The following is a 20,956-nucleotide window of genomic DNA, read 5'->3' on the forward strand; positions in this document are numbered from 1 at the left end:
GGCATCTGGACAGACTTTATTCCCATATCCCGCCTGGGAAGGCGCGTGGAGTGCAGGGCTCCCGAATCCCCGCCACGGAGCACTCAGCCCGCCCGCCAAGGAGGGTCCGGGAGGTGTTTCCGAATCCCCCAACCCCCCACTTTTAGGGCCAAATCAAATGAAGTTTGGAAAGGCTTGGTCTGCTTTGCTGAGCAAATCGCCTCGTTAGCCGTTTCCGCCTGACAAGGCTGGCTCCGGCGCCAGCCTTCTCCTCTCCGGGTGGCCATCTCCAAATGCTGCGCGGGGAGCAACGGGTCGGCCCTGCGAGGGCTGCCTGGACCCTGAAGTTTGGAAAAACAAGAAGAGATTGAAATGGCTCCCTCCCTTCTCCGCAGACACACACGCACCGTCAAGCCGCCGCCACTTCCTGCCTTTGTTTTTCTTCCTCCAAAACATTTTTGGCCTCTTGCATTAGCTGCCATGGGGCTCCGGGTTGACGATAAAAGGAAATACACGCTGAAGACGTTTCTGGAGATGGCCTCACACCGTGGAGCTCCTGAGAAAGAACAACTCATGGAAAACCAGTCTCCAGGGCCAATGTCACAGCCATGCCCATCTTGGACTCTTCAAAAAATGCAACTCGCACTTGGCCTTCCAGGGCAGCCTTAGCCCCCCCCACCCCCGGTCGGGTGTTCTCTTGAGCCGGGTGGGCTCAGCTTGGCTGTTGGGCCTCCTGCAAAGCGGAAGAGTCAATTAGGCTCAGAGCAAAGTCAAAACCAAGGACCCGAAGCTCTGCCTCCCTAAGATTTGGTCTGATCCTCAGAGCTGCACCTACCTCCGAATAGCCCCCCCAAAAAACATTCACACCGCCAGTATATTCCAGGCAAGGGGGGCAGAAGCAGGCAAAGCTGGGAAGAGTGCGCAGCACTGGGGATCAGAGCATCCCCCTCCCGTCCCTGCCGGGGAACTAAAAGCATTCGCCGCTCCAGGCGGTTTCCCTTCTGGCATCAAGAGCCTTTATCCTCATCCATCTTCACAGCAACGCCCCCACTCACCCCCTTCCAGGCTGCAAGACCCTCCCGGCACCCCGCTTTGGTTCAGCCGAATTGCCCTTCCAGCCGCTCCTAGAGCGCCTTGCCCTGCCCCAGCCTTTCCTCGGGAATTCGCCTTTGTCTCCTGCAGACACCCATGGGATCCAGACTGACCAGCACCCTCTTGGCTTGGCTCTCAAGAACACGGGAGGCACTAGTTCTACGGAACGGCACATATCCCTATACCAACCTTTCTGTGGTGACCCCCCCTCTCCCTGGCACCAAGGGGAAAACCGATCTAATGGGGAGAGGGGCTGCGCGCAGCTAGGGTAGGTAGCCTGGCGTCCCCCGCTGGAGGGCCACTGCAGCCGGTCTGCTCAGGCACAAGCTGAAGTTGACTGCCAACACTGCTATAAAACCCCAGGTCTGTCTAGAACAGTTTTTGGTTCTCCTAGACGCCCCCGGGTTCAATTATAGTCTTAAAAGCCCTAATACAAGTGCAAGAATTTGTTTGCCTTCACCCAGGGGCAGGGCAAGCCCCGCAATGGTGGCGCCTTTGTTATGGCAAAGTCACTGAAACCCCTCAAGCATTCCTTTTGTCCGAGGGTCGGGGTGGCGGGGACTGGGTGGGCTGCTGGGAGAGAGTTTGAGAGAGCCAAAATCAGCCAGGGAATGACTTAAATACTGCTGTTCGCAAACCTCTCCTCCCTTTTATATTCAGTCTTCAAGAAAGATGCTGTGGAGAAATAAATATTTTGCCTTGTTGGTCGCCGCTGGAAATAGAAGTTTTTTCGCTGCAGGGCAATCCTGTAACTGTGATTCCCAGCTTTAGGAGGTCTCAAGCTGCCCTTCCCAATGACCTTCCTTCCCACCAGACCTTTTCACTCACACCGATACTGCCCTCTGCACAAGCCACAGTGCCCCAATATGTCAAGCTGGAGATGCACAAATAATTTCAAGTTCAGCTCTCAGGGATTCAAGGGGCATGGAAGTTCTCGCAGCAAATCCTGAATAAAGCGTTTATTAAACCAATGTGTCGGAGTAGTTTGATTTGTGATACGCAACCCTGTAAAGGGGGGGGGGGTTGGAGCCACATAAACATAAATGCTAATAAATTAGTGTACTCCACTACAGAGTAATTACTCGATATTATTGATATTTACAGCGAGTATTCAAATGCAATGGTGAGCCATCATTTAGAGAAAATACATAATGAGAATATTTCTTTTGCAGTGCAATACACGATTAGATTTTGTTATTGTGTCAGTTACAGTTAGCTCAGCAATAAATAAATAAATCGATGTTGACACTTAAATACCAAAGATCTTAGAGGTTATACTCTAAATCTCCCCGAGATATATAAATACCTTCGGCTATTTCCTGGATGGGGAAAGGGAAAAGGTTATTCTTTTTCATTTTTCAACTTTCCTTCAGTGACATCCAGTTCCTTCCAAGAAGATAGGTGTGGGGAGGCCTCAGAGCTGGACCCCTCCCAGTGCCTGGCCCTGCCTGGCTGCTCTATGCCCTTCTCTTCTGCTTCTCCCAAACATTGTTCATTCAGTCCTGCAGGATGGCAAGCATTTTTCACCATCTCATTTTTTTTTTCTTTCCTCTTCCCAAGAACGCTAGACTCATACTAGCTGCTATGGCCTCTGTCTCTCTCTTTAGCTCAAACCTAGCCTTTTCAAAGCGTTCTTTTCACCCAAGGTGCTGGGAGGTTCAGAAAGACGTCTCTTTTCTTTGGCATTGTGTCCCTTCTGTGGGATGAGTAGCCGGAAAGGCGCCGAGCCTTCTGAGTTTCTGCCCTGCACATCCCTGGCTCTCAAGCTTTGCAGAGGAAAGGTGGCGTGTTACCCCTTTCTCAGCCACGGCTCCCTGGCCCTCGCCCCCTGCTCACTGCCCCCACTCTCCCTACAGCTCTGGAGCTCAGCTGTGGGCTCCCGGAAGGTGCAGCATACCCAGGAGAAGTCTCCTTGGATGTCAGCGCCTCTAAAGCAGCCCAAGGCTCGCCTCAATTCCATGGTTCCCCGAGTCCTCAGCTCCAGAAGACCAGGCAGGGGGGCGGGCGGACCAGTGCGCAGCGGCGCAGCTCCCACGCCTCTGGCTCTGCGGTGTCACTCCGAACCCCGGCAGACAGCGAGGAGGAGCGGGTTTCTCCAAGGGCAGGGCGTGGGGTGAGGAGGCCGGCAGGGAGAATGAAAGGGAGGTGGATCCCGGGTGAGACGAAGGGCTTTCCGGGACCTGCGGATCCCTGACAAACCGCGGGGGAAGCCGCCCAGGTTGTTGGCGGTTTAGGGACGGAAGGCACTAAAGCGCTTCGGAAGTGACCATGAATGCGAGCGTGTAATCAAGTCACCGTGCAAATCGGGCGAGCCACGAGGCAGGCACATCCACGGCTGCAAACCCTGTCCCGAAGGGGGTCCGGCCAAAGTCGGAGGCAGAGGTGATTCCCAAAGCAAGCCTGTGGTAGGGGGACAGCGAAGAAGGAGGTGCGAACGCGAGCCTCCAGGCGAATAGATTCCAAGACCACGCACGGGCCACGCAGCGACGAGCTCCCACCCGGCCACCCCCAGCCTGTGGCTTCCCTCACCCGGGGAGTGGTGGGTGGCAGGAGTTGAGCTCTCTCACCGCCCTCGGCGCACTCGAGGGCCAGGACCGTGCAGCTGAGCACAAGCAATTGGCACGGGGTAGCACCCAGCCTCGCCGCGCGCCGGGAGGCCCCCCCAGCCAACATGAGTTACACCGGCGATTACGTGCTTTCGGTGAGAACACCGAGTGACGATCTGTTGCTTCCCCTGAGGTGGCTACAAAGAAAGGAAGCTGGGGGCGGGGGGGGGTGTGTGTGGAAGAAAGGAAAAGAAAGGGGGGGGGAAGGTCCCGACTAGCTAGCAGCTTGTCAATTTCAACATCGGGTCACATGACCAGCACCTCCCTGCTAAGGATGGGGATAGATTTCCACGTCAGCTTACGTCTCCAAATTTCTACTTCACGGATCCGCTTCAAAGAGGCAGCTGCAGTGGAGAATCATGTTAAGCTCGGCTACTGCGGAAAGCCCAAGGTAGCCCAATGATGGATTTTGATGAGCGTGGTCCCTGCTCCTCTAACATGTATTTGCCAAGTTGTACTTACTACGTCTCGGGTCCAGATTTCTCCAGCCTCCCTTCTTTTCTGCCCCAGACCCCGTCTTCGCGCCCAATGACATACTCCTACTCTTCCAACCTGCCCCAGGTCCAACCCGTGCGCGAAGTGACCTTCAGAGAATACGCCATTGAGCCCGCCACTAAATGGCACCCCCGCGGCAATCTGGCCCACTGCTACTCCGCGGAGGAGCTCGTGCACAGAGACTGCCTGCAGGCGCCCAGCGCGGCCGGCGTGCCTGGCGACGTGCTGGCCAAGAGCTCGGCCAACGTCTACCACCACCCCACCCCCGCCGTCTCGTCCAATTTCTATAGCACCGTGGGCCGAAACGGCGTCCTGCCACAGGCTTTCGACCAGTTTTTCGAGACGGCCTACGGCACCCCGGAAAACCTCGCCTCCTCCGACTACCCTGGGGACAAGAGCGCCGAGAAGGGGCCCCCGGCAGCCGCGGCGACCTCCGCGGCGGCGGCGGCGGCGGCGGCGGCGGCGGCGGCGGCGGCAGCGGCCACGGGCACGCCGGCAACTTCAAGTTCGGACAGCGGCGCCGGCGGCTGCCGGGAGGCGGCGGCGGCGGCGGAGGAAAAGGAGCGGCGGCGGCGCCCCGAGAGCAGCAGCAGCCCCGAGTCGTCTTCCGGCCACACTGAGGACAAGGCCGGCGGCTCCAGTACGTATAAAGGCAGCGCCCTGCGCTTTATGAAAGGGGAGTTGGAAATCTAGCGCAGCACCGCTGTTAAATTTTTATATGCTGTTTTATAAGCATATAAGGTTTATGAAGGGCCTTTAGGTTTCCCCCAACAAAACTTTGTTATAAAAGGCGGGATCACGTGGCGAGTGCTGAAATTGGCCGTGAAATACCCACCGGCCGAGGCATGCCTGCAAAAAAAACAAAACAAAACAAAACAAACAAAAAACCCCACACAACTGCCTTTTTCCCTTTTTTCCCTTCTCGGCTCCCAAGCCCAGCAGCTCGACCCCTCTCGGGACCAGGTCGGGGCTGGGGAGCCGGAGGTGGGCGCCTGTAAATTCCCCTTGCAAGGGCTCCGGAGCCTTTGATAGCGAGGTAATCCGGAGATTTTTATAAAAGCCATGTGTTGCGCCGGGATTCCAGTCCCGGCCGGGATTCAAAGACATCGCTGTTTAACGATGGCACTAGGAACGTGTTTAACAGATAAAATAGCCCGCTTAGCTCGAGTAATACATTAAAAGAAACAAACTAACCCAAAGTTGGCCTTTTCGTCCAAAGGAAGCCATTTTCCTGTGGCGCGGTGGCAATTACGTGCCGCCTTCTGTCCGACTGCATGTTACAGTTGTTATTCAATCTGTCAAAAGCGGGTTTTTTTCTTTACTTCTGGTGGAGTTTTATTGAAAGGGGAGCAAGTCGAGCCTGCCCGCAGCTCTGGGAAACCCCTCGTTCCTCCACCCTATTGGAATAGCACCCCTGCTCTGCCGGGGGGACCAGGATGGCTGTGTGGCCTTGGTGTTCAGGAAAGGCCCAGGGTAGGGGGCTTCCGCTGCCACCTCCCCACCTCGCGGAAGCCAGGAGGCTGGCCGGGGAGGCAGGAGCTGATGGCCAGGACTCAGGCTGACGAAGACCCGGCAGCAGCCCCTATGTTAACGAGGGCCGAGTCCCGCCGCAGCCGGGAAAGACTGGGGCTGGGGCCGCCTTTACTGCCTCGGGAACTGGCCGCCCAGGTGCTGGAAGGTGAAATGTCCGCGGGCGGGCGGCTGTTTGTTTAGTCTGGCCAGGCTGTAGACAGCCGGCGACCCCCGCTCGCTGCTTTGAAAGCGGTTTCAGCGGCGCAAACTCGCCTGTTGCAGTGAGGAGCCCTCCTTTCTGCTCTGGGGCAGAGTAAGCAGCTTCCCTGGGGGCCTATCTAGGGAGCTGACTTTTATCTGGAGCTGAGCCTCCGCCGGCAGCCTCTCCCCAGCCGGCAGTAGGAACCTGAGGCAGGGACCTGGGGGGACCTTGATGGGGCTTGGGCAGGGCCTCCAGTCCCTGCGGCCAGCCCTTTTCCTCCACTTGGGGCTCTGGGATGGACTGCAGCCGTCACACCTGGCTCTCTCCCTGCCTCTTTCTCCCTTCACAGGTGGCCAACGAACCCGAAAAAAGCGCTGCCCCTACACCAAGTACCAGATCCGGGAGCTGGAGCGGGAGTTCTTCTTCAGTGTGTACATCAACAAAGAGAAGCGCCTGCAGCTGTCTCGAATGCTCAACCTCACTGACCGTCAAGTCAAAATCTGGTTTCAGAACAGAAGAATGAAGGAAAAAAAAATTAACAGAGACCGTTTACAGTACTACTCGGCCAACCCGCTCCTCTAAGGCTCCAGCCAACTGGAACTGGGTGGGGGGCTTCATACACATGAGATTATATGCAGATTTTGACCTTGACAAGGTCACGGCACGCGGTGACTTTTGAAGAAATGCGATGTGCAAGAGAGGGGAGGCTACACGGAGACAGCCTGGAAGGAGGCCGCTCGGGACGCTCCTGGGCATCGGTGGTTAAGATTTCTAACAATAATTGGATTCGGAGAGTTGTGCATCAGCGAGAATGAATGGTTCGGGGCCCCTGGTGGTTCACTCTTGGAGACTGCAGAGCTTCGGGTTGGGTGTGGTCTCCATCAGGGACTGGGCCCCCTCCAGACCCCCTGGAGAATGACCCCGACCAGGGACCCTCCACATGGAGCCTGTCCACTTCCAGGACCCCTGCGTCAAGATCTCCAAACCCAATTCAGTTTGGGAACAGGAGCAGAAGGAAGGGGGAGGATTCCTAGACGTCCGGATTGGGGCTCCTTTCCAAAGCCAATGTGAAAGATGACTGGGCTAAGAGGACGCTGTGAGGTGGGAGAGGGCTGCTGATCCTTTAGGGAAAAATAATCTACTATTCCAGGTGGCATTAGGGGCTCTCCACCCCCTCCTAGCCACTCACCACACTGTCCCAGGCCTGAGCTTCCAGCAGTCGACTTCTGCAGCTCACCTAGTTTCTCCTATGATTAGGGTGTTCGTCCTGGCCTGCCACTCTGGCCTAAAGCCTAGTGACAGAGCAGACCATTCCCTGAGGTGGAAGACATCAAAAAGCCGAGAGGCTGCACCCAGGCCGCTGGCCCCCAGATCCCTGCAGGAAATGCCTGTGGAGTGCGGCAGCTTGGCAAAGTCTACAGCACGCTTAAATCAAGCTTGGATTTGCTCAGCGGAGCGGCGGAGCAGCAGAGCAGCAGGCCTGGCCAGCGGTCCCCAGCTATGAGGGGCTTGAGCCCCCCCAAGCACCCAGTTCCCACGCCGCGCTCTGCCCTTCGTCACCCCAGAACTGAGCTTGGAAGCTTCCAGCGACCTTCCAAGAGCTCGAGAGTGATTTGGAATTATTTTAAAAGATAAATATTATATTATATATATATATTTCCCTGAAAGAACCAAAGCAAATTTTAAAAGATGCAATGTAGAGGGGGAGGAAAGATGAAGAAAATATTTAAAGGCTCTATCTGTTTACAGTGTTCCATGGTTAAACTCACCCACTGCTAAAAATATTTGAATGTACGCTTCATACAGGGATGGTGTTCAAAAGACTTGTAAATAAAGGAACTATAACCTATTTTGTTTGAGAATATATATATATTTTTTGCCATTAGTTGATTGCCTTTGGGGTATTGGAGGGGATGGAAAGTGTGTCGGGAATGGTCTTTTTAATTTCTTGCATATTTGAAAAGTGTTAGGGAGATGCTCTGAGGTTGTTCGGCCCTCCAGGGTCTGGGGACCTCAGCTGAGAAAGGCAGGCACCCTTCCATTAAATCTCCTCTGCCCCCCTGTGTTAAGAAGCGTCTGGTGGCTCTGTTTGTAACAGGACTATTGGCCTGTCCTCCATTCTCACCCACTGCGTATGTCGCAGCATGTATACAGGTGACAGGGCACAAGGAAAATAAAGACTGTGGAAACTTGAGTATTGGGTCCTGGTGTGACATTTCTCTCCCCGATTGCCTTTTACTGCCAAATGTCTGCCCCCCCCCAACACCAACACCACTCCCCCTTAGGAAAGGGGCAAGTTACTAGGCCCCTGAGCGGGTGGGGAGGTGACTTAGGATTTAATTCCATTAGAAGCCAAACTTAGGAAGCCAAGGTGAATGGCCAGGTCCTTGGCTTCCCTCACATGGGGAAGTGGGGTCCCAGGAATGGGGTATCTCAGGGCCTGGAATACGGGGCTTCATCCTCTCAAACTGACCCCAGCCCTGGGAGAAAGCCCTGGGGCTTGAGGTGGCCAGTGGGTCTGATCCCAGGCTGGACTCACTTACCTCAAGACTAGGAGGCCTGAAGTGGAAACACTCTAGGGTGCCCTGGGGAGCCCTGCAGCAAGAGGGAGACTGGTCTGGGTACAAAGACAGAGCAGAGTCTTAGGAGTCTCTAAGAGCACTTTCTTTTCTCCCCAGCTCCCGGTTGAGGCTGCCTTTTCCCTTTGGGGAAAGAAAGATACTGGTTTCCTCTTTGTTTCCTGCCTTTGAACTTCTGCCTTAAATTTGGACATCACCCATAACCTTGAGGAGCAGGGCGAAAGGCCAGAGCCTTTTGTTGCCCACCGCCTCCCCATCCCCACTCTCTCCCTAGCCACTCAGGCAGGATCAGAGCAGCAGAGAGGATGGAATTTGGAGAGAGGCCCCAGACCCTATAGCCCCGCTCTGTTTATTTGTTTGTGTGTTTGTCTAACTTACGCGACTGGGGAAATCAAACTCAAAGAGGAATGGGACGGACCCCGGAGATGAATGCCTAGGTTGATAGACACACAGAGGTGAACAAGGACTCTCCTGGGGGCAGGGAAGGAGTGGGCAGGGAAGCCTAGGATTTAAGGAGACTTCCTTTGGGACGGTTAAAGATTAACCAAGTCTCACAAGTTGCTACAGAGAGTCTAGCCAGGAGGACTGTTCGAGGGCGGGCGGCAAGCGGGCGCGGGTTTGATTTCTGAGCCCTATAAAAGCCTATCCTCCGATGGCTGTGACAATGTGGTCGTAAACCCGTCCGGGGCCGGCCAATTTGCATATTTGGAATGCGCCGCTATAAACCCGGCTGGGATTTTGCAGCAATTTCTTAGATGTAAAAATGAGATCTCTTTAGCAGCGGGCTGGGCACACTCTCGCTCTGTCTCTGCCTTGAGTCTGCTCTCCTTTCCCGGCTCCGGGCTGGAGTTCGGGCCCGGCCTAGGCGCTCAGCCGCCACGAGATGGCGCACTTCCGATCAATGTCAAAGCCGCCGGGGAGCCGGGAACCCCAGCGCATTTCTTGGCCTTTGTTCGCTTCTGATACTAAGAGCGGCACGTTACGTTATTTCACTTGTCCCGCTCTCCTTCGTGTCAAAAAAAGGGGGCCTCACCGTCAAGTAGCGGTTGGTGCTGTAATTTAAAGCAACGCGTCTTCTCTAGGCCTCGCAGGCGTCGCGGCGCGGAGAAGCCAGCTTTCCCTTGGCAGTGATTTCGGAAATGTGTCAAGGTAAGAGGCCACAAGTTTAGCAATTTCAATCTGGCTGGGGCGGGAGTGGGGCCGGTGTCTGAGCACGGCTGGGAAAGTGGCCGGGTTTTTGAGCTGGGGGGTGACGCTATAGGCGCTCAGCCCACTCGACCCCCCTAAGGTTGGAAAGCAGGGGGGGAGGCCTCAGTGGAAAAGCTGACGATTTTAACTCTATGCGCCAGCATTTCACCTAAGGCGATCTTTAGATTTTGTAGAAATATTCAGAATGGGATGAGCCTGGGGTGGGAAGCATCCAAGCAAAAGGGTCCCGGCTGTGCTGGGATACGGGACTGTGGTGGTTAAAAAAAAAAAAAAAAAAAAAAAAAGGGTGGGGGGAGATGGCGGGACTGGGGAAAACTGAAAGTTTCTACTCGAAACAATGATGTGGTCAGCGACCGTAGCCACTGGGGCAGGCTTATTCCCTGGGGCAGAAGTCTGGGAGGTAGCTGGTTTCCTACTATGTGTGATCTCTAGGTTTGCCCAGCAGATTGGGGGTAACATTTGTTCCAAAAAAGGCCAATTCAGAAAAGTAGCATTATATTTTTGAGGCTGCCAGGGAATTCTATGTTGCTTATTTGGAATGTGCCGCTATAAACCTGGCTGGAGTTTCGCAGCAATTTCTTAGATGCAAAAATGAGATCCTTTGCACACTTTGCAAATGCGCAAAAAAATGTCTTGGTAAATACCTATACATTTTCAAAGGCTGGCACCGAGGATAAACTCTGATCAAACAATTTCTCCATCAGCGTTGTCATAAAAGAAGTTTAAGATAATCATATCACTTACATTTCAGAGGCCAGCTTCAAATTTCCTTTTTTCCTAGTTTTAAATTTTTTATTCCAGTATGTTTTCATTCGTTTCTCGAAATGGTTATTTTCTTTTCACAAATATACTCAGCATGGGTGAGTGGCGGGGGGGGGGGAGTCTCAGAGAAAGTAGGTGCCGCCTGTGTGTGCATGTATAATTTTGCCGATCACAGTCACTAGTCTTTGTTGAGCGTGGTCTGAGTGGGCGCCCACATGGTGCTCTCTGCCGCCTGAGCCTTCCCTAAAATCCCAAAGCTGCCTCTAGTTTCAAGGCCAGAGGCAGTTTATGATGGACGAAACTAAGGATATTGCAATTGAGGGGTGTATGTGAGGGGTGAATGAAAAGGCCCCAACACTCCCCCCATCAGGAGAGAAGGGCCAGTTCAGTGGTTGGATATAGAAAAAAAATTTAGGGACACATTGCACCTGATTGATTCTAAGCAGACACATCAAATACTGTATCCCTGAAAAGGCTGACATTCTTAAAGATGAACAGGAGAAGAAGTTTACTGCTCACCCCCCAAATTTTAAATATGCGGTAAATGCGTGAATCAAAAAAGTCCAGAATTTTTGTTAAAGCTGGATTTGTGGAAGTAGCATTTATTTTTCCTCTCTGGGGCTGCACCTCAACTCCACAGCTGATCAGATAATTCTGAGCCCAGAAAGCATCGAGAGTGACCTCCAGATACAGATTGTTTACTGGCTATCTCAATCTCAGTACCTGGTATTTTTTATAAGAATATTTTTTGGTAATAACAGTTTATTGTTTCTCGTGGTTTGCAAGGGCCTACTCAGGAGAAGCAATCCGCTATCTGGTGAACTGCATGGTAATCCTTGCCAAAGGGCTTATTTCACCAGCCTGGCATTTACTTCGGCTCCATAGCTGAAGGGACATGTAATTAACCAGGTAGAAATGAGCAATATTTACTCCTAAATAAAACGTGGGCCCTGGCAGCTGCACAGGCCTGGTTGAAGCAAGTAGACACCAGAGAGTTTTAGGTCAAAGGCATCCTGACCAACAAGAGAGAAATTCGGCAGCTGGGAAAGAGGGTGAAAGAGAAAAAAAGAAGGTAAATGGTCAAGAGGGAGAGAGAGTGTCCAGAAGCCAACCCATGCTGCAACTGAATTGTTTTTCTTAATCTCTTGGGGGTGGGGAACCCCCGGAAAGCTGAGATGATCGATAAATGGAATATTTTATTGAGGAAGCTAACACCTCGGTGTTACAGTCTGGGGAATGTGGAGGCCTGGGGGCGGTCGGGGATGCTGGGAGCTCTGAGACAGACTGAGAAGGCAGCAGGCGTTTTACTTGAGCTTCTGCTGTGTGGATATCTTCTTGTTCGAACCAGCCAGCCGGGCAGGCCAGTCTGCTTCCCAGGCGCATCTGCGGGCTCTCCACACACTCTCCTCTCAGCGGTGGAGGTGGAGTGGCAGTCTGGGCCAGAGAGGGGATCCCACACAGGCTTACATATTCTTTTTTTTTTTTTCCAAGCAAGAAATAGCACAAACTCAACATCACGTTTGGTTTATTAGAAGGGGGGAAAAGACACTGGAGAGAAACATCCAGCTTTCCCCAAAGGTCCATGAAGACCCAAGTGCCAATGCCATGGTGTGTGAGCCCTCAGCGGGCCTTCCACCTCCTCTACTCCACAGCTGAGGCGGCCTTCTCATAGCGGATGCGCTACCAGACTATTTGTAACCTTGGTTGGAGCGTGCATGCTCTGGGATCCCGTTCAGCCTAGAAGCCCATTTGGCCACCCTACAGAGCTCTAACTAGACTGGGCCTGAGCTGCCTACAGCCGGGTACCCAGCTTGTCTTACTAGTCAAACTGGCAGGGCTGCTGATTTCCCGGAGAGTCCTGGAACATTCTGGAGACCCCAAGGAAAAGGCTTTGAGGGGTCTGTGAACTCCCTGAAAATAACGGGTCAAATTGTGGGAATGCACAGATGTGCATTTTTCACAGGATAAGAGTCAGAACGTGGCCTTAGATTTACCAAAGGGGGCTTTAACTTCCAAAAGGGTTAAGAAAGACAGGTTTAGATCCTTTAGAGCGTTGTCTTTCACTTAATTTTTTAGCCTTCACCATCTCAAGCGTTCTCTGCTGCGGCCACTGGTCTTTCCTAACCTGTGGGCTGGGAAGTCGCTTTCTGCATTTTGTCTGAAAAGGCACCAACTCCTGGCTCACTGGCCTGCTGGAGCTCATTCTCCTCAAGGGACCCTCTCTTGTACTTGGAACCTACTTCCCACTGGGCAGAGATTTCCTGAGAGGTATGGACAGTGCTGAGGGGCAAAACCCCCTTCTCAGGCAGTTCTCAGCTTTGTGGCATTTCCCAGTAGCACTGCTGAGCACCAGAGTTCCAGTCAGTTTCACTCTCCTTGCAAGGTGGGTAAGGGCCAAGCCCATCTGGGGAAGGATCCTGGGCTGCTTGGTCTGAAGCTTTTGGTACTCAAGTTCGTTGACCTCGTGGGCCTAGCCCGATGAAAAGTTGCCTTGGCCTTGGGCGTTTGAGCGATATGGAGAGTGAAGGACAGATCCTGATCTCTTGCCACAGACCCCTCACTGGATTCGGCTGCGTCGTTACTGCAGCCTCAAGACCCTGTCGGATTGGAGAGAGCCGACTCTCTCATGCTCTCTCTCCCCTTTTCTCCCTCTCTTTTCTCTCCCTCTGTCCTTCTTTCCTTCTGTTCCTGTCTTTCTCTCTCTATCCCTCTCTTCTGCACCCCAGACGTCCAGTCCGCAGAGCTGGTCACCACAGGGCGCAGAGGTGTAAGTGGCTGGAGCGCAGCGCAAGCGGTGGCACGGCCTCCGGGTGCTGCGCGCCGAGCAGCCGCTGCCGGCAGAGACCGCAACTGCTTACTTGCATCTCAGAAGCCAGCACCAGGGCTCTGCCGCCAGCTCTCCCATACGCGCTCTCTGTGTCCTCTCAGGCTCGGCTTCCTCCTCCGACTGAGTTCATATTGGGAGGAACAAGGCCAAGTGCCTGGCAAGTCACCCGGAAGGCAAGGGTCTTTCCCCGCCGCCGCCCGCAGCGGGATCCCGGCGTTCAGCAGCTCCAGCCAAGCCCTCTGCAGGGACCGGAGCTGGCGGAGTGGGCAGGCCTGGGGCATCCTGGAGAGCTCTAGCCGGTAGGCCAGGGGCAAGGCAGCGGCCTCCTGGGCTCCCTGGATCCGGCCGGAAAAGGTCGCATTTCCTGAGACATGTATGAGGCCCACACTTGGGGGCTAGCGCCCTGGGCCTGCCGTTTCCAGTTGACTGAGAGCGCGGTCCCTACGGCCAGGGAAGAAGGAGGCCCCGGTGTCTGTTGAGCAAAGGGCCTGGCCTCCGAACGCGCCTATAACTGGGCCACGAGCCCAGCCAGGCCTCACAGAGAACGGATTTCCTCACCGCGGGCCTCGTTAAAATGCGCACACTGCGGGAGTGAGGGATGCCCCAGCCGAGGGTTTGGAGGGGAGGGAGGAAGAGGGGAGGGGACCGAGAGGCAGGAGTGTGGTGACACTCGTTCTTGTCGTAGCCTCCGGCAGCGTGCGAATGCCAAGGCTAAAGGGAGAGTTCCAGGAGAATTGTGTGGCAAAGGTGTCCGTTTGCCACCCCCCTCCAAGTTTCCCCCTCCAGGTCTTCGCCTCCTGGTAAGCCAAAAACCCTGAAGATCAATGTTTTCTTTCACTTCCCCCAAAGGCGTATGAGCTTGGAGGCTGCCAGGGCCATGTGGCTGCGGGGTGGCTGGACCTCGCTCTGGCCTTGGAGTAAAAGGGTGGGGAAGTCTCTCAATCAAATTGGTCAGTCGCCTCGACCCCCCACTCGTGGCAGCCCGCGAAGGTTCACCGACAGGAGCTGCAGAGACGGCAAGCCAGGTGAGCACGCCATAGGTAAACTTCCTAACTGGATCAACCCACGGGCGGAGGAGGAGCGGAGCGCGTACCGGGTTGAGAGGCCAGGGCGTTGCATTTTGGGGAGAGTTCTGTGAGGGAGCGCGTACCGGGTTGAGAGGCCAGGGCGTTGCATTTTGGGGAGAGTTCTGTGAGGGATGCAAGAAAGAAGCAGCAACTGCCGGCTTCCAGTCTGCTCTGGATTTCGGACACTCTGAGGATCCTGGTGACCTTAGGAATAGGTCCACCACCTTGGGGAGACAGCTCCAGGTCCAGGGCTGAATGGGAAGAGCCTGAGGCCCTGACGGCCCCCCTTAGTGTCTAGAGTGCACCGAGGTCTGGTGGCTGATTCCGAAATTAAAATGGGGAGCACCCAAGGCGGGCCGGGGTGCGCACCGTAAACACCCCACTTGTTAACTGCGCGGGGCCCAGGGGCCCTTCAAACAGGCCCCAAAGGAGGGCGCGCGTCTGGGCATGGGCGGAGCGAGCCCAGGGGCCAGGGACCCCACCAGCCACGTTGGGGTTGCCCCCGCAGCTCCTGGCCTTTGGGCTGAGGTATTGGGTGTGCGTCTCGCGGCCCATCAATACAGATTACATATTTATATCAATCGCGGGCTCGGAGGGCGCCCTCGGAGAGCGGCCCCGCGCCTACGAAACCAAACTGGGAGTGGTCGCGCGGAAACTCTGGCTCAGGATTGGCTGCGGGCGCTCGCCGCGGTGCGGGGGGATTGCTAATCGTATTCAGCATGTTTTGCACAAGAAATGTCAGCCAGAAAGGGCTATCTGCTTCCTTCGCCAAATTATCCCACAACAATGTCATGCTCGGAGAGCCCCGCCGCGAACTCTTTTTTGGTCGACTCGCTCATCAGCTCCGGCAGAAGCGAGGCTGGCGGTGGTGGCAGCGGCGCGGGGGGCGGCGGCGGCGGCTACTATGCCCACGGCGGGGTCTACCTGCCGTCGGCCGCCGACCTGCCCTACGGGCTGCAGAGCTGCGGGCTCTTCCCGGCTCTGGGAGGCAAGCGCAATGAGGCGGCGTCGCCGGGCGGCGGTGGTGGCAGCGGGGGCCTGGGTCCCGGGGCTCACGGCTACGCGCCCGCGCCTATAGATCTGTGGCTGGAAGCGCCCCGGTCATGCCGGATGGAGCCACCCGAAGGGCCGCCGCCGCCGCAGCCCCAGCAGCAGCCGCCGCCCCCGCCGCAACCACCCCAGCCCCCGCCGCAGGCCACCTCGTGCTCTTTCGCGCAGAACATCAAAGAGGAGAGCTCCTACTGCCTCTACGACTCGGCTGACAAATGCCCCAAAGGCTCGTCCGCCGCTGCCGAGATGGGCCCCTTCCCGCGGGGCCCGCCGCCTGACGGCTGCGCCCTGGGCACCTCCAGCGGGGTGCCAGTGCCTGGCTACTTCCGCCTCTCTCAGGCCTATGGCACCGCCAAGGGCTACGGCAGCGGCGGCGGCGCGCAGCAGCTCGGCGCCGGCCCGTTCCCTGCTCAGCCTCCGGGGCGCGGCTTCGACCCGCCACCCGCGCTCGCCTCCGGTTCTGCGGATGCAGCCCGGAAGGAGCGAGCCCTCGATTCGCCGCCGCCCCCCACGCTGGCCTGCGGTGGCGGCGGCGGGGGCTCGCAGGGCGACGAGGAGGCGCACGCGTCGTCTTCGGCTGCGGAGGAGCTCTCCCCCGCCCCTTCCGAGAGCAGCAAAGCTTCGCCCGAGAAGGACTCCCTGGGTAAGCAGGGCGCGCTGAAGGGCCTCAGTCAGGCGGGCAAGCAGACAGGCAGACCCAGAGAAGGGAAGGAGCAGAGAGCCAGGAGTCCGCACGGCAGCCGGTCGGCCTTGGCCCGAACTGCAGGCAGGCTGACCTTGTGAACTTGCTTTTTAATATTTGGGCGTGGGAACGCAGTAAAAATTCATGTCAGGCTTAGCGCCCCACACCAAGACGTCCTCCGGCTGGGGGCGAGGACACCGGCAAGCAACTCCCCTCTTGTGCGTGCCCTTCTCCGAGCCGAGCCCCGGAGCACCCTAAGCGGTGGTCTGGGCCCAGCCTGCCAGGCGCGGCCCACGCGGGGGGGAGGAGGAGGGAGGGAAAGTGTCTCGCCCGTAGATAGCGCGGATGTTTGTAAGGCGTCCAAAATAAGCAGCCGCCAGCACCAATAAATAAGCCCATTAACCGGCGAAGTTCGAGTTTACGATCCCCCTTGCTTTTCTCAAAGTTGCCGGAGGGATGGGAATCCTCGTTGCGGGGAGAAGAAAAGGCATATGCAGCCCGGATGCCTGGGCCCTGCTCTGAGAGTCAGAAAGGGGCCATTTCGCTTCCCCTGGAACTCGAAATCGCCCAGATTGCACGTCCCTGGCTCCTGGAGAGACGTGAGGCAGGGCCCTTGACCCCCAATCAGCTTTTCGTGCCTTCCCCATGTCCCATCTATGTCCTTCTTCCTCTCCTCATCAGGCCTTGGGCAACCAGGGAACTGGAGTGAGACACAGCCACGTGGCCCGCCCCCCCTTCCAAGTAACCAGTCTGCGCCCCCAGCCTGGGGGCTGCAGGAAATGCTAGTCTGCCTCGGGGCGAGAAGCACAGAAAGGCGTTAAGTTCAAGATATACAGCCTGCCCTCCCAGGCCGTTCCTTCTGCAGGCACCTGGCAGTTTTGTGTTAAAACAGGTGTTTGGAAAAAAAGCGGAGGCAAATGTAAATTGGGAGAGTAGGTGTAGATTGGAGGCCCACTCGATTTTGCACATGACTTTTGGAGGAGCTGCTCTCCCTGGGCAAGCTAAAGGGGGGCATAACTCTCTCCGTGTGACTCAGGGCATCCCTCTTACGGTAGGCACGATCCGAATTCACCCCTGTGTGCAGCCCGCGTGGCCTCGATTTAACCTTCCCCTCTTTATTCTCTTAAATGCCAGGCAATTCCAAAGGCGAAAACGCAGCCAACTGGCTCACTGCAAAGAGCGGCCGGAAGAAACGCTGCCCCTACACCAAGCACCAGACGCTGGAGCTGGAAAAGGAGTTTCTGTTCAACATGTACCTTACTCGAGAGCGGCGCCTAGAGATCAGCCGCAGCGTCCACCTCACGGACAGACAAGTTAAAATCTGGTTTCAGAACCGCAGGATGAAACTCAAGAAAATGAACCGAGAAAACCGGATCCGGGAGCTCACAGCCAACTTTAATTTTTCCTGATGAAGCTCCAGGCAATGCGGTTCTTTTCGCTTCCAGAGGGCCGTTCTGCCCCCTCTGTCTTCGGCTCTGCCCAGGAACTCGCACCTGTGCCGGAGCCCCATTCCTCCCTCCCACACTCACCATCTCGCTGGCTGTTACATCTGTGCAGGGCTGGTTTGTTCTGACTTTTTGTTTCTTTTTCTGTTTGCTTGGTGCTGGTTTATTTGTTGTTTTCTGGGGGAAAAAGCCATATAGCGCTAAAATTCTATATACAGAGATATTGTCCTAAATGTAAAGCGGCGACAGGGATGGTTTGCTGTCTTGGGGTTCCACTGCTTGAAATGGCCTCTGTCCTCCTGGTCGAGCTGGTTTCCTGCAGGGCCGGCAAACCTAGCCGGAAGGCGGAGGTCGCATTGTAGGCAGCTGAGGTGTCTGGCCTGAGGTCAATGGTGCAAGGAGCTGCCACCGGGCTTGCCTGCCTGGAGTGCTGGGCTGTGTTTAATCAGGGGATACAGGCCCCTGGGTCTCTTTTTTCTTTCTTCCTTTCTTCCTTGGCAAAGAGAAGGGCTTGCAGGCATGGACACGCAGGTTGGTAAAAGGGCTTGACGTGGGCTGATTGGCAAAACTGAGAAAGTCAGAAAGATTAATTTTTCCTTCCTCTGTAAGATATCCCAGCTTTAAAGGAAGAAAAGAATGACCAGGAGAAGGAAACTTCTCTTCCAGTTTGTGTAAGGTCTCGCATTGTGGAACTAAATTACTTCACTCTGAATTTCCATGCCCTTCTGGCTGTAGATAAATAATCATATGTTGTTTTGTTTATACCTGCAGATTTAGTGGATTTTTTGTCATTAAATAATTGTTACCACTGGTAACACAACAAGCACACCATAATTCTCTCTATCTTGTGGAGGTTTTTTTCCTCGTTTTTCCCTTTTTTCTTTTCTTTTCTTTTTTTTTCTTTCTAAAATTCACGGAAGCCAAGGAGGGCTGGGGCAAGCGGAATAGACTAGAGAAGGGAGACACTGTTGGGTTTCCTTTATACTGTGAAGTTACATGCATAAAAGGGTCAAACCTGTAGGTGCAGAAAAAGAAAAAACTATAAAATACAAATCTGTATAAATGTCTATTATTATGAAAAATTGCCAATCTTGTTTTATGCAAATGCATTCTATCATTATAAATGTTAGTTCTAGCTCTATTTACTTCTAATCTTAAATCAGAATAAATTAATATTGTAATGCTGCTGTGCGTGGAAAAAGACGATGTTTATGTTCTTATAGAATAAAAGCTGTGGAATGAAGCTTTTTAATTTTACCTCTTTTTTTTTTTTTGATTTCTTATCTTCACCTTCCACTTTACCCCGTCCACCACTTTTACAACAGGAGGACTAGCCCGCGCCCCCTGCAATTACTTTAGGCATCTATTTAAATATTACCTAGACGGTCGTAATTTGTCTGGGCCCTATAGCCCTGGTGCCGTAAGGTTTGTCGGCTTTTGTTCAGTTTTATGACTTGCTAGTATATCTGGATTGTGGCTGTCTTGGACCAGTGGTTTCAGTTGAGAGGGGAGCTGCATAGACAGAGGAAGCCAAACAGGATTTCTTTCGGGAGACCCCCGGGAGGTTCGCAGAGGCTGCTTATTTCGTGGGTCTCCGGGTGCTAAATGACCCCCAGCCTAGGACTCCGGGGAGCGGGCTGGGCCCACAGCGCGTCACTAGCGTCCGCAGCAGCGGTTAGGTAGACCGCGGCGGGGCTGCATGGGTCCTCCCTCCCCCAGCAGGCCTCCCCGACCTGGTCGCCCTCGGCGGGGCCACGCGTTTCCTGCTCGCGGGAGGTGGGGGGGGCGACAGCAGGGGGGGGGGGCGCAGGAGCGCGCACCCCGGCTGGCTGGCTGGCTGGCGGGGAGGGAGAGAGGGGGAGAACGAGTGGCAGGGAGCGAGCACGGGAGGCCGAGGCCAGACAGGGAGCCGGACTCCTTGCTGTCCCTTGCGCTTTCGAATCGCCCAGGGCTGCCGCCGCTCGGCGCCGCGCCGGGTCGCTGAGCTGCAAGATTTGGGAAACCAGCCCGCACACTGCTCGTTCCCTCCTCTCTTCTCGCTTTCTCCCCTCCTTCCATTTTCCTCTCTCTCCTTTACCTCCCTTCCCTTCTTCTCCCAGGTTTACCTTACCGGGGCCGGTGGCTTCTCCTTCCGTGATGCCTTAGCGGCAGCCCGGAACACACAGTGACAGCGGCGGGCGCAGGTTGGCGAGGGGCCGGGCGCGATCACAGGGTTCTCCTTTGGCGGCGGCGGCGGCAGTAACGGCGGCGGCGGCGGGCGAGGCAGCTCCGCGCGGGCAGCACCAGAACTGGTCGGTGATTTAGGTAGTTTCCTGTTGTTGGGATCCACCTTTCTCTCGACAGCACGACACTGCCTTCATTACTTCAGTTGAAATCGTCTCAGGTACCTGTGCGCGCGGGGGCCGGGCCGGGCGGGGCATCCGGGCCCTGGTCGTGCCAGGCCTGCGGTGGCAACCTCGGCTTATCCCGCGCAGGAGCCTCGACGCTGCCTCCTCAGCGCTCTGCCAGGCTGCTGGCCTCAACCCCCCCGCCCCCACCTGGCCCGGAGCAGGTACGGTCAGGTTAGCTGCTCCTTCGCGGACGCCAGGGGCGTGGTAGGAATTCTGGGCTTCGGGCCATTCAAGGTCAGGGGCGCACGCTTCCATCCTGAGCCTCCCCCGCTCCAGGCCTGCGCCCGGCTAGGGACTCTGCCATTCTCCTGCAAGGCTGGGACACCTCCAGCCCCAATCCAGGGTACAAGATCAGGAAAGATCCCTTTGCCAGTGCAGACTCAGTCTAAATTATGAGGGACAGGGCTAACAGGAGCTGGGATCCTGGAATTGTCACTTACCCTTCTCTCTGTAAACCGCCCTCTACTCCCATGAGCTGCCTTTGACTCTTCCTTCTTTCCTTCCCTCCTTCCTTCCTCTTTTTTCTTTCTTCTTTACGCCTTCCTTTTTTTCTTTCCTTTTCTTTGTTTTTCTTTCACCTTCGGTCTATGTCCAGTTTTCTATCTCCACCTCCTCTCCTCCCCAACTATTCCTTTGGGAGGGAACCGGGAGAGATCCAGGGCTTGCTTGGGGAGAGCGGTGGGGGGGGGGTGGCTTATTTTTGTATGCGCGTTCAAGTAGAGGTCAGAATCTTTAGAGGAAGGGCTCGAGGGGCACGGCTGTCGAGGGCTGTGGATCTGGGCCTGGTATGCCACGGAGCAGACAAGGCCTCGGTTACGATCACGACCGGATGGCGGCGGCCTGGCGTTTCTACTCCGCGGCGGCCTGGGAGATCTGATTAGGGGCATTCGCGGCGTTTCTGTGTGCCCACTCCGAGGGCAAGGAGGCCTGTCGCCAACTTCACTGGGGAGCTGAGGCTGAGACCTGGGCTGAGGCCTAGCCAGGCTCGGTGGAGCGTCATGCAGGGAACTCTGCCGGGAAGCTTCCTCGGCTTTCCCGGCCTGCGAGTCCAGGCTCCGG

The 20,956-nt window shown here is 55.6% G+C and overlaps 2 protein-coding genes and 2 long non-coding RNA genes across 5 annotated transcripts; 2 read left to right on the forward strand and 2 right to left on the reverse strand.

Moving 5' to 3' along the window:
• LOC113618294 (uncharacterized) lies at positions 1–9,585 on the reverse strand. Of its 2 annotated transcripts, none has more exons than XR_003431957.1 (4): positions 9,499–9,585; positions 6,280–6,386; positions 5,367–5,467; positions 1–320 (listed from the first exon to the last, which is right to left on the reverse strand). It is a non-coding gene; the product is annotated as an uncharacterized LOC113618294 (long non-coding RNA). The 2 variants fall into 2 exon arrangements; XR_003431956.1 differs by lacking the exon at positions 9,499–9,585 and adding an exon at positions 7,076–7,178.
• Positions 766–7,094, forward strand: HOXA11 (homeobox A11). Its single transcript, XM_027102326.1, has 2 exons — positions 766–4,812; positions 6,236–7,094. Exons 1-2 carry the CDS (start codon positions 4,077–4,079, stop codon positions 6,466–6,468), a joined length of 969 nt encoding a protein of 322 aa, XP_026958127.1. The 5' UTR covers positions 766–4,076; the 3' UTR covers positions 6,469–7,094.
• A 5,009-nt stretch (positions 9,586–14,594) lies between the features above and the next one.
• HOXA10 (homeobox A10) lies at positions 14,595–18,764 on the forward strand. Its single transcript, XM_027102325.1, has 2 exons — positions 14,595–16,023; positions 17,197–18,764. The coding sequence occupies exons 1-2, from the start codon at positions 15,066–15,068 to the stop codon at positions 17,469–17,471; spliced, it is 1,233 nt and encodes a 410-aa protein (XP_026958126.1). The 5' UTR covers positions 14,595–15,065; the 3' UTR covers positions 17,472–18,764.
• Positions 17,437–20,194, reverse strand: LOC113618293 (uncharacterized). The gene is made up of 2 exons (XR_003431955.1): positions 19,618–20,194; positions 17,437–18,522 (listed from the first exon to the last, which is right to left on the reverse strand). It is a non-coding gene; the product is annotated as an uncharacterized LOC113618293 (long non-coding RNA).
• Positions 20,195–20,956: the final 762 nt, after the last annotated feature.

Source organism: Aethalodelphis obliquidens, unplaced genomic scaffold (assembly GCF_003676395.1).
Source record: "Aethalodelphis obliquidens isolate GAN/ISIS:26980383/991018 unplaced genomic scaffold, ASM367639v1 scaffold5, whole genome shotgun sequence".
Lineage (NCBI taxonomy): Eukaryota > Metazoa > Chordata > Mammalia > Artiodactyla > Delphinidae > Aethalodelphis > Aethalodelphis obliquidens.

Excerpts from the sequence above, each read along its gene's own strand:
- HOXA11 (XM_027102326.1), top strand. The coding sequence starts at position 4,077 with ATGATGGATTTTGATGAGCGTGGTCCCTGCTCCTCTAACATGTATTTG. Across the intron at positions 4,813-6,235 it reads GGACAAGGCCGGCGGCTCCA|GTGGCCAACGAACCCGAAAA; the intron begins GTACGTATAAAG and ends CTCCCTTCACAG.
- HOXA10 (XM_027102325.1), top strand. The coding sequence starts at position 15,066 with ATGTCAGCCAGAAAGGGCTATCTGCTTCCTTCGCCAAATTATCCCACA. Across the intron at positions 16,024-17,196 it reads GCCCGAGAAGGACTCCCTGG|GCAATTCCAAAGGCGAAAAC; the intron begins GTAAGCAGGGCG and ends CTTAAATGCCAG.